At 46.9% G+C, this 11,811-nt stretch overlaps 1 protein-coding gene across 2 annotated transcripts; it reads left to right on the top strand.

The window, feature by feature from the left end:
* The first annotated feature begins 512 nt into the window (after window positions 1–512).
* ELK4 (ETS transcription factor ELK4) lies at window positions 513–9,823 on the top strand. Of its 2 annotated transcripts, none has more exons than XM_033917394.1 (5): window positions 513–862; window positions 4,303–4,518; window positions 5,427–6,290; window positions 6,720–6,836; window positions 8,907–9,823. In XM_033917394.1, the coding sequence occupies exons 2-5, from the start codon at window positions 4,312–4,314 to the stop codon at window positions 9,003–9,005; spliced, it is 1,287 nt and encodes a 428-aa protein (XP_033773285.1). In that variant the 5' UTR covers window positions 513–862; window positions 4,303–4,311; the 3' UTR covers window positions 9,006–9,823. The 2 variants fall into 2 exon arrangements, with proteins under 2 accessions (XP_033773285.1, XP_033773286.1); XM_033917395.1 differs by lacking the exon at window positions 513–862 and adding an exon at window positions 873–1,098.
* Window positions 9,824–11,811: the final 1,988 nt, after the last annotated feature.

Here is an 11,811-nt window from a genome sequence, read left to right as displayed (position 1 = left end):
CTCCCTCTCTCTCTCTTCGGAGCAGGAATGCCCCGCCTCCTTTCAACCAGACCAATCAGATGCAGGGAGGAATCTGCCAAACCTCCCCCCACCCTTTCGTGGCTCTCCTTTAAGTCTCGCAGCATGATCTTGGGATACGCCTCCTTTCTCCGATAGGTGGTATGTAGGTCAGCCAGGCCAATCAGCTGCAGGAAGGAGTCTCCTCCCCTCTCCTTTTCTCGGCTCTACTTTAAGTCTCGCAGCATGAACGTGAGCTACGCCCCGCCTCCTTTCTCCGATAGGTCGTACGTAAGTCAGCCAGGCCAATCAGCTGCAGGAAGGAGTCTCCTCCCCCCCCCCTCCTTTTCTCGGCTCTACTTTAAGTCTCGCAGCATGAACGTGAGCTACGCCCCGCCTCCTTTCTCCGATAGGTCGTACGTAAGTCAGCCAGGCCAATCAGCTGCAGGAAGGAGTCTCCTCCCCCCCCCTCCTTTAAGTCTCGCAGCAGGAACGTGAGCTACGATTGGGCGCATTTAGATCACCTGGGAATGCTCTCGGAGGCTCGTCGTGTGAAGGGAAATGACCTGCCCTCCGAAGTCGCTAAGCCCCGAACCCGCCCCCCCCTCCCGAGTCACCAAACTGACTCCAGTTGCAACAGGGGGCTGTAAAAAGGAAACTACCGCGATGGCCGCCGACGTGCGCGCGACTCTGACGTCATCATAGAGCGCCGACGCACGCAAGCGCCGGAACTCCTCGACGCCTCTTCTCCAAGCACAGCTGGAGCCGAGAGGGCTCCGGGTCCCTCCCCGCCCCCGGCCGGAGGAGGATGGGCAGCGCCGGGGGACCCGCCCGCTGAGAGTCCCAGGCCCGAGCGCACGGAGAGGTGAGGCGGTGCCCCGGAGTTGGCGCGCACGAGGCGGCTTTGCAGAGGCGAGAGCCCTCCGGGGCGGGCACCGCGCTGTCTGATTTGCATGAGATGCAAATCTCTTTCATGCATATTCATCAGGGCTAAATGGTCCTCCCTAACTTTATGCCCACACCTTTCTCTCTGGAACAAATTCTTGGTGCACAGAATCACAAGGGACGGCAGTCCGCCTTTCTTATCCTGGGCATGCAAATGTAAATACCATATTCTGGGCACTTAGTAGAAACATGATGGTTTAGGTATTGATATGTCACCCATCTAAGCGGTTTACAATTCTCCCCATCTGTCCTGGTGGGCTCGCAATCTAAGGCAATGCCCAGGGTCACAGCAGCACAGCAAGAGCGGTGCATGCAGGTGGCAGATCAGGGACGTTTGCATGAGCGTGCATGCAGGAAGATGAGGCACGGGCATCTATCTAATGCCAACCAATTAAAAATCACCTTGTTGCTGTCGCTTTCCCTCTGCCACCGGAGTCCTTGCTTCTGATGTAACTTCCAGTTTCGCAAAACCAGAAGTTACATTAGATGGAAGTATTTCGGTGGCAGAGGGAAAGCCCGAACGGGTCTCTAGCAAGGGGGCCGGTGAATCGGTGAGTTCAATTCGAATCGATTCACCTGAAGTGAATCGTCGAATCACGAATCAGGCAGCACTACTCTGTAGATGCACAATAAAGACCGTTTTCCCAGCAGGAAACCACAGGCAGAATCACCAGAATGTCCAGGCGGTTAGAGTAGGAGTGGAAAGGGTGAGAAAGGTTTGATGAATTTCCCTCTAACTTCTGAACTGACATTTCTTAATCAAGAGACACATTGACCCTTTAAAATACAAAAAGGGGTTTTAAAATCATTGTCATTGCACTTCAGCGGAACATTTATAATTTAATGGAGCAAAGGACTGTTTTATTTTTTTTTTTTTAATGTTATTATTTCCAGTAAATTGATTAGGGAGCTGACCAGCTTTCTCAATGATTGACAGGACATTAAATTGGAACGTGAAAATAAACAGAGAATGGTTTGGACCTTGATCTGGGACTAAGATTGTCAAAATGGTGCAGTTTCCATTCTGAAAAGTTTTCTGTTTCTGGTTTTAATTGATTATTGGAGGCTTTAACTTCTTTTTTTTTTTTTTTTGGGGTGGGGGCAGGGATTGATTTAAAAACTTAATAACATCTGTGTAGAAGTTGCAACAGGAACAAACAAGCCAGAATTGTAGCAGGTTTCTGGGTCTCGCCACATCTGTGTAGAAAGAACCGACATTTCAGCCATCATGCTGTGGCTTTCTTCAGGGTATGATGTGAGGTCTGTAGTGTGTATTTACATACTATATAGTGGGTTCATGGACCTGATTGAGAATGGGGCAGTCTGGTCAATAAATTTTATTTTTTGGAGGGAAAGTTTCTTGGACTGACCTGGCCAATAAACAAAAAAAAAAGCACTCCACCCTCCCCAAACCCAAAAAAATGGTAGGAGAGATGGCCATTCCCTCCTGCCACCAGACGCTCCCACCTCTCCCGTGCGAATATGGCAGGAAGGATGCCCACTTCCTCCTGCCATCGGCCCCACCTGCCGTCTGCCTGGCCCAGCCCACGCTACCCCCAGTACCTTTATGTTGGGAGCAGAAGGGATGCTCCTCCGGCCAGCTCCTGCGCAATGTTGGCCTTAGGCCCCGCCATGGTACATCATATAATGCACGGGGAAGGACCTAAGGCCCTGATTGGCTCGGGCGCCTCGGGCTTCTCCCTGAAGCACCTGAGCCAATCAGAAATTTACATAAGAATTGCCGCTCACGCGGCGGCCCCCAGGTCAAAGACCAGTGCTCTAAATGAGTCCAGCCTCACCTGTTTAGCAGGAACTTTGTCTTGAATCCCTGGAGGGTGTTTTGCCCTATAACAGACTCTGGAAGAGCGTTCCAGTTTTCTACCACTCTCTGGGTGAAGAAGAACTTCCTTACGTTTCTACGGAATCTATCACCTTTCAATTTTAGAGAGTGCCCTCTCGTTCTCTCTCCCTTGGACAGGGTGAACAATCTGTCTTTATCTGCTAAGTCTATTCCCTTCAGTATTTTGAATGTTTTGATCATATCCCCTCTCAGTCTCCTCTTTTCAAGGGAAAAGAGGCCCGGTTTCTCCAATCTCTCACTGTACGGCAACTCCTGCAGCCCCTTAACCATTTTAGTCTCTCTTCTCTGGACCCTTTCGAGAAGTACCGTTCCTTCTTCATGTACGGTGACCAGTGCTGGATGCAGTACTCCAGGTGAGGGCGCACCATGGCCCGATACAGCGGCATGATAACCTTCTCCGATCTGTTCGTGATCCCCTTCTTTATCATTCCTAGCATTCTGTTCGCCCTTTTCGCCGCTAACGTGCATTGTGCAGATGGCTTCATTGACTTGTCAATCAGAACTCCCAAGTCTCTTTCCTTGGATGTCTCTCTAAGTACTGCCCCAGACATCCTGTATTCGTGCATAAGATTTTTGTTACTGATATGCATCACTTTACACTTATCCACGTTGAACCTCATCTGCCATGTCGATGTCCATTCCTCGATTATGTCACGTTGCAGATCTTCGCAATCCCCCTGTGTCTTCACTACTCTGAATAACTTCATATCATCCGCAAATTTAATCACCTCACTCGTCGTACCAATGTCCAGATCATTTATAAAGATGTTGAAGAGCACGGGGTCCAAGCGCTGAGCACTGTGGTATCCCACTGGTGACGCTCTTCCAGTCCGAGTATTGGCCATTTACCCCCACTCTCTGTTTCCTTTGCTCCAGCCCGTTTTTAATCCACCTTAGGGAGGAGGCTAAGGAAGTCCCTGATTGGCTCAGGTGCCTCAGGGAGGAGCCCGAGGCGCCCGAGCGAATCAGGGCCTTAGGCCCCTCCCCGTGTATCATATGATGCACCAGGGCGGGGCCTAAGGCCGACATTGCGCAGGAGCTGGCCAGAAGAGCAGGAGAGGCACCCCTCATGCTCCCGATGTAAAGGTACTGGAGGGTGAGCTAGGCCGGGGGGCGACGGCGGTGGGGGAGTCCCGATGGCAAGAGAGAGTGGGCATCCTTCCTGCCATATCTAAGTTTGGGGGGCGGTTCGGCCGGGGGGGGGGGCATCTTTCCTGCCATTTTTTGGGTTTGGAGAGGGAGGGTTTTAGGATAGTAAAACACGATTCAAAATAGCCCAGCAAATGTTAGTGAATCAATTGCTTGGCTATTTTGCATGGGTGGTTCAGATCGGAAAATATTCGGTGGGTCGTTTAGTGAATCGGGTGAGTAGCAGTGATTGTCGCTAAACCTGTGAAAACAGGTTTAGCGACGATCGCTGACTTTAGTGAATCGGGGCCTCTGTTTTGATAGTTTGCTGACGTGTGTGACCCCCTCCCCCCTCTCCGTTTGAATTGCAGCTTCTTGCTATGGACTCTACCGTCACCCTGTGGCAGTTTCTGCTTCAGCTCCTCAAGGAGCCTCAGAACCAGCACTTGATTTCTTGGACGTCCAACGATGGGGAATTCAAACTGCTGCGGGCAGAGGAGGTGGCCCGGCTCTGGGGGGTCCGGAAGAACAAGCCCAGCATGAATTATGATAAACTGAGCCGAGCACTGAGATACTACTATGTAAAGGTAATAAATATTTTGCCTTTCCCTGGCTGAATCTTATGGCATTCTGATTCTGCTGACATAGGACAGCGAGACGATGCACAGAGTGGGATCTCTTATTTTGAGTGGACTTGATTTTATTTATTTATTTAAAAAGCTTTGTATACCGCCTGGCGTTGCAGCGGTTTCCATATAAACATGCATAAGGCAAAAAGAAATAACAATACATATCACTCTTTAAAAACAATATCAGAACACATAAGAAATAAAATCTACAGATTCTTCAATAACATATAAGGTTACGTGTTACCAAAATACCCAAACATTTTCAGGAAAGACAAAAGTATTTTATATTTTCCTCATAGGCTCCCAAGTAGTAACTGATGTAGTGTGTGCAAGGCTGCAGGATTGTTCTGGGAAAAAAACACTTAATGGCTGGCCCCGTCACCTTGCATGTATTGAGTAACAGCGCTCTGCTGATAAGGGAAAAAAAGATTTAGATGTTCAACCTGGTGACAAGAGGCCAGATTTTATTAAAGAACTGATGCAACAAAGCCAAGTTCCGCAACAAAGCATGAGCTGAAAGATTTCATCTGCTTGGACACAGGTGACAAAGTGTGAGAGAACTAGTGAGTGACGGCTTTCCTTAGCCTGACCTTTAATCTCCACGTAATGCAGTACAGTTTTGGTTTTCAAACTCCATTTGCAGTACAGCGTGCATCGATAGTTAACCACGCAGGAATTGTATGCCTAAGGCAGGTTCTGGATCAGCCAAGTTAATTGTTACAAAATGATCATTTGTGAGCTTGGCATCAATTATGTTTTAACTTAAACTACACATGCTTTACTGATAAAGGGCAACTTTGTGCCTTATAGGGCATAATGAGTATGGTAAATCATTGATCATTTTTGTGTTTTGTTTTTTCCTGTAGAACATACTTAAAAAAGTGAACGGACAGAAGTTTGTATACAAGTTTGTTTCATATCCTGACATTTTGAACATGGAGTCGCTGGGGGCTGGGCAGGTTGAAAGGGACGCTGAGATGGGTGCCCTAGAGATCAGCCATGGTGGTAAGGACCAGGAGAGCTATGGGAAAGAAAAATCGCCAATATCCTGTCCAAGGGCATCGAGTCGGAATGACTATCTTCATTCAGGCCTGTACTCCTCCTTCACTTTGAATTCGCTGAACAACTCCAGCATAAAACCTGTCAAGTCCATCAAGATTGAGAATCCAGCAGAGAAAAGAAGTGCTGTGAATCAAACACTCTCTGTGATAAAATTTGGGACTCCACTTTCCAGGAAGCCAGAGTTAGCGCGAGCTTTTACTGTTTCACCTGCTCTGTCCCAGTCCATGGCCTCCAATGAACCTCTGCATATTCTGGAAATGCTGGTTCCAACCAGACTGGCTGCTTCAGAAACACATTTGATGCCAGATATAACCACCACCTTTACTGCTGCTTCTCCCATTCCCTCTGTCTCTCCTCCCACCGTGCAAATTCCCTCTAGGTCACCTTCTCCAGCGCTGAGCTCTAACCCTGAGCTAGTCAGTGACACGGAGACCGAGTCTGCTTCTCAACAGCTGGAAGAGGCTGAGAGCCTGGCTTCAGAGACCCAGGATCCAGAACCAGATCAGCAGTACATGATAGACAGGACAAATCCAACATCTAGATCCAAGAAGCCCATTGGGCTACAGCTGACCCCTACTCTTGTGTTTACTGGCAGTGATCCAAGCCCTCTGGGGATTTTGAGCCCATCCTTGCCTACTGCGTCTCTGACACCCGCTCTTTTCTCTCAGGTTTGTTTTGTTCATTCCGTTTTCTCTCTTTCTCCCTGATGCACAATTTTCTGCAGCTTTAAGGACGGGCTGGATGAAGGATCTGAGCAGAAATGATGCTGAATGTAGCAGAAACTAGGCATGACCTTCTGTGTACTGTTAGGTAAAGATTTATAATCTTACCAACAGTGGATGTGGAGGGTGCCTTTAGGCCATGGATGGCAAGAATTCATAATATGAATGTATCACAGTATAAGTAATTGCTTGCAGGTGTCTACACTACCTCATATTCTAGTCCAAACCTCTATTGTGTGAGCCCCGTAGGCATTCCCGAGTGGCGTGGCAATTTAATCTGTTACTGTAAAGACAGAAGAGCATTCTAAGAGCTGACATCACAGTTGGTCTCCAGGGCTCTTTGAATTGTAAAATCTTAATTGATCTCTCTTTCAGACCCCAATCTTGCTGACCCCAAGTCCTCTGTTCTCCAGTATCCATTTTTGGAGCACCCTCAGTCCTTTTGCTCCACTGAGCCCGGCCAGGCTGCAAGGTGCCAACACCCTTTTCCAGGTATGTTGGCATAGGGTTAATAGTATGTGTGTTTAGCAGGTTTTATGCAGGTGTCAACACATCCCATTTTATACCTTCTTTTTTAAAGCTGTATGAGCAAAACACTCTGCGACAGTTTGACCGCAGCATTTAGTTACAAACACCGGAGGTATCGGGAAGAATGCAAACTGCAATACTAGAATTTTTTTAAAATCATTTTGCATCTTCCTATCTTTTCTGATATAGTAGAAGCAGTCCTCATTATCTGCTTCTAACAGACTGGTGCGCTCTGCTTGCATGAGAGAGCACTTACCCTCTTGCTTCCTCTGTCCCTGATTGATGTAAAAGTCTAATATGTGTTTTTTCAGGACTGTCAGAATATGCCACTGTGCAAAAGATGGATGATGATTAGGAGGTCTGGCTGTTAAACAGTGTTTGCTGTCTGCCTGAGCTCACAGGAGGTTTTATGAAAACATAGTGGCTTAGAGTACCATTAAAAACTATGTGTGGTGAAAATTCTCATTTCATTTTGTGCAGACTGAAATTGGGAACGCTTGTCTGCCGTTTGCACTGAAAGTAATTAGTTCATTCAGTGCAACAATCTTCTGTTGTATTAAGTACTGTCCCTGCAGGATTTTTGTTAAGTTTAACAAATAAATTAACCCTTCCTAATCTTGTATAATCATTTGGTGGGTCGTTTTTAGAACACACTGCTTTTCAAAATTTTCATCTGAGGGCTAGATGTAACAAAGTCTCCGATCGTCTACTGATGGATTGGTTTAACGACCAATCGGATTTGCTGACCTTATGCACAAAATGGCTCACCGCATGGTTTTCTGTGTGGTCGTACATTCTCTGATTCTGGCATGCAAATGTGGTAATTAATCTTAAAACCAGGCATCTGATCAATGCCTTAATCTTGCATGCCGGGATCAGATCGGTATTACTGACCCAGAACACCCAAAAAGTCTGTCTGTATAGTGGTTTTCATTTTTTTCTATGTTATGCACATTAAAAAAAAAATGCCATGCTGTGCTGTGCCAATGCCTCCCCCCCCCCAAATGAGCAACCCCAGTATCTAAAAATCAGCATCCCTCCAGCCACCGTAAATCTCCCCTGCAATGACACCCTCCCCTCCCCGCAAGAACCCCCTGAACTGATCCCTCCCCTTCCCCAAAAACTGGCAGGAGGGATGCCCCCTCCCTCCTATCACCACAAACCAACCTACCCACTGCACTGACCCCCCCCACCCTGCAATGCCCCCGCACCTGACCCTTCCCCTCCACTTCCTAAAAAAAATAAATAATCAGCAGGTGGGGGGGGGCCTTAGGCATCTGGGCCAATCAGGGCCTTGGGCCCCTCCCCTTGCATCCCAGGATGCACAGGGAAGGGGAAAGCCCTGCCATTTTGGAGTGATGGGCCTGCGAGTAGGAGGGAGTAGTTTTGAGGTGCAGGGAAGGTTCGAGGGGGCCAGGGGGCATCCAGTGGGGAGTAGAGGGGTTGTTGGGGGGGGGGGTTAGTTCATGGCGGCAGGAGGGAGTGGGCAGCCCTCCTGCTGATTTTTGGGGAAGGAGAGGAGAGGGTTCAGTTCGGGGGAGGGGGTACTTGCATGGGGGGATCAGTGCAGTGGAGGTTTGCGGTGGCAGGAGGGAGTGGGCAGCCCTATTGCCAATTTTTTGATACTGGGGTTATTCGGCAGGATGCCTTTTTTTAATGGGACAGATATTGTGCTTGTGTAACACACGCACAATATCTGTGCCATTAAAAAAGCCCTAACAGCTGAGGGGCAGGAGGCTGCTTTGGGGCTTCTCCTGCTGCTCAGCTGTTCGGGCTTCCCCAAACTGGCTCAGTGCTTGTGTCAAAGTCGCTCTCACAGTGACCGATTGGATGTGATTGCGGCGAATCTCCATGCAAATCTTTTGCATTCAAACTTGTTGGAGCATCAATCGCTGTTCCAGAGTAGGCCAAAAAATTGTCCAACAGCGACTCGCATGGTCTTAACGATTAGCCCTTAGTCTTATCTGAAATGTCCAAGTGCTGTGTGTGAGGAGGAGAGATTTGAAAGCCTGTTTTTGTTCTTATGTTTTTCAGTTTCCATCGGTATTAAATAACCACAGTTCTCTGACCTTGTCTAACATGGATGGACCATCTACCCCTGGGCCTTTCTCACCAGACCTGCAGAGGACGTAGCATAGAGCCACCACAGCACAAACTGGGTTGAATGAGGATAGAAAATTTAGCATCATCCATTATTGTCGTTACCTTTGCAGACCAGACTATCTTCACGTAACTGTTGCCACCATTTTCAGCTATGATGCCTTTATAAAATATTCCCAGCATTCAGAAATGGGAATCCAGAAGGAAACATGCCTTAACTGGAGTTGCTCCTCCAAATGTATCTTTCTATTTGCTTTTTGAAGTAGTGGGGTCTTCTGAGCATCGGGGGCTTCCTCGATGAGCTCGGCATCGTTTGCACAAGATGGCAGCCAGCATTCAAGTCGGGCACTATCCCCGAGATTTGTGTGGTGCAAGTTGCTTTTAAAAAGGTTATCGGGCACAGGGTTGAATTGGGAGTAATGGGGGAAGAGCCGGCGAGGATTTAGGAAAGGGAAGTCTTTGCCTTTCTGATCTTTAGGCATTTTTTTAAAGTTGGGAAGAAATGTGGCCAAAGATGAGCTGGTTGATTTGTAATGCATGTGGATTTTCAGGTTGTATTTGATGATAGGTGGCTGCGTACTGCTAACTGGTTCAAGGATAAGAAAAAGAATGGGATTGTGTTTTTCTCATTGAAAAGAGGTAGCGAAATGCTTCAGGGCTCTGTTCTGGGGTTGTTGCTGTTTTTGAAATGCAGTAATGATCTGGAAAAGGGAGCAATGAGTGAGGCGAGCAGATCAATGGGAACTCCACTAATATGGAACAAGAGGACGGTAGATATCCTGCAAACAAACGGGATGGGTTTCAGGATTTCCCCCAATGAATATGCATGAGATCTATTAACGTACAATGAAAGCAGTGCATGCAAATAGATCTCATGCATATTCATTGGGGAAATCCTGAAAACCCGACTCGATTGCGGCCCCCGAAGAGGGACTTTGACACCCCTGGGCTGGAGTGAGTTTGGACGGCAACTTCAGCATTTGGAACCTAGAACAATACCAGACTCTACAGTCTATGGCCCAGAAAGATCAAAGAAGAGACAAGTTAATCTAATCATGGATTTTTAAAATGAGTATAACTTATGGGCAGACTGGATGTACCGTTCAGGTCTTTATCTGCTGTATGTTACCTGGCAGAACCCCAAAGAGTAGCCTCATTCCAGAGCTGAGATTGTGATGTCATAATGCCTTATTCCACCAATACCTAAGAGCCAACTTCAGCAGTGATGTCACAATGGCTTGATTAGATGGCATTTGGAACCTAGGACAATACTAGGTGGACTTTACAGTCTACGACCCAGAAATAGCAAAGAAGAGACAAGTTAACTTAATTATGGATTTTTTTAATGAGGATAACTAATGGGCAGACTGGATGGACCATTCAGGTCTTAAATGCCGTCATTTACTATGTTATGTTACTACATAGTAACATAGTAAATGACGGCAGGTAAAGACCCAAATGGTCTATCCAGTCTGCCCAACATACATGCTCCATAAATTAATCATTTAATTTAAATGGTCCTTTTTCTTAGATATTTCTGGGCCACAAACCCAGAGCCTTGCCCGGTAGTGTGCTTAGGTTCTATCTACTGGAGTCTCCATCAAAGCTCACTCCAGCCCATCTTAACCTTCGATAGTTGATGATAGTTGGGGTTGAAACAGTTTAAGTGCACAGAGTCAGCAGCTTGTGGCAGGAGGATCCACAGTTCCATACCACATCGTCTGTGATACCTTGAGAGGATAAATCCAAGAACCCTTAGTGCCGTTGTCTTTTTAAAAAGAAATTTTGCAGCCTCGCTCTAAAGTGATCTAGGATAATCGTATGCAGTTGCATGACCAGCAATTAATCATGAAAACTTTTGTGTAGCAACAGACCAGAGTTTGTGGCATCTGCTTTAATTGCCCAGGCCTTGTGAGGTTGAAATCCTTCTCTGTCTCCGTTGCTTTATGAAGAAAAATTCCCACCCTGAGGTCACTCTGCCTTACTTCCTTACAGGCAGGAATGAGTCTCGCTATGTGTGAGAGCGCCAGTAGGCCTTACCAGAGAAAGAATGCACCTTTAGTTCCAAACAAGCTGACACATGCGAGTGGAAAGTATGAATGCCGGCATGTCGTGTTAAGGAAATGCACCTGCACGGTACAAAGTTCCCAGAGTGAAACAGAGAAACACTGGCTTTAATAAATTTGTGCACTCTGATTTGTTTACTACTTAACATAATTGCATAGTAAATGATGGCAGATAGAGAGACCTGTATGGTCCATCCAGTCTGCCCAACTTTTTGTGAGTGTCTAGTTTTTCCTCTGCCAAAGACTATAAAGAGAGGAGAATTAGGAGTAAGTTGATATTTTGAGCAGCTCTAACAGTTGGGAAATCGCCTTAGCATAATGAACTGGGATAGCTGGGCAGAATGGATGGGCCAGTCTCGACTGTCATATTGCATTACCCATACCAGGTTCTGAAGGGATAGGTGGGATTAGCCCAGGGATGGAGAAGCTCTTCCAGCATTCTCAACATGAAAATCATTTGTTGGGAGAGTGATCCAGTTTGACTGGATGATCTTGTTTGTATTAACCAAAGAAAGCCAACATTACTAAGAGGAACTAGAAACCCCTTTGAAAGAGGGTGGTGTGTTTATTGAAGTTGACAGCAGAAACCCTGCAGCTTTTGATTTTTTAAGACTTTGTATTAGCACTAATGGAGATTGGCATCTCCTTGCCAAGTCAGGTCAAAGCGGGTGGATGGTCCTGTATCTTAGGAGTCCTGTAGAGCGACAGAATGGCAGTGCCCAGCAGTTTGATTAGAGAGAGCAAAAATTGTATTAAAAATGCAATTTATGCTA

This window comes from Geotrypetes seraphini, chromosome 13 (genome assembly GCF_902459505.1).
Source record: "Geotrypetes seraphini chromosome 13, aGeoSer1.1, whole genome shotgun sequence".
Lineage (NCBI taxonomy): Eukaryota > Metazoa > Chordata > Amphibia > Gymnophiona > Dermophiidae > Geotrypetes > Geotrypetes seraphini.
This window is presented reverse-complemented; position numbering and strand designations above follow the sequence as displayed.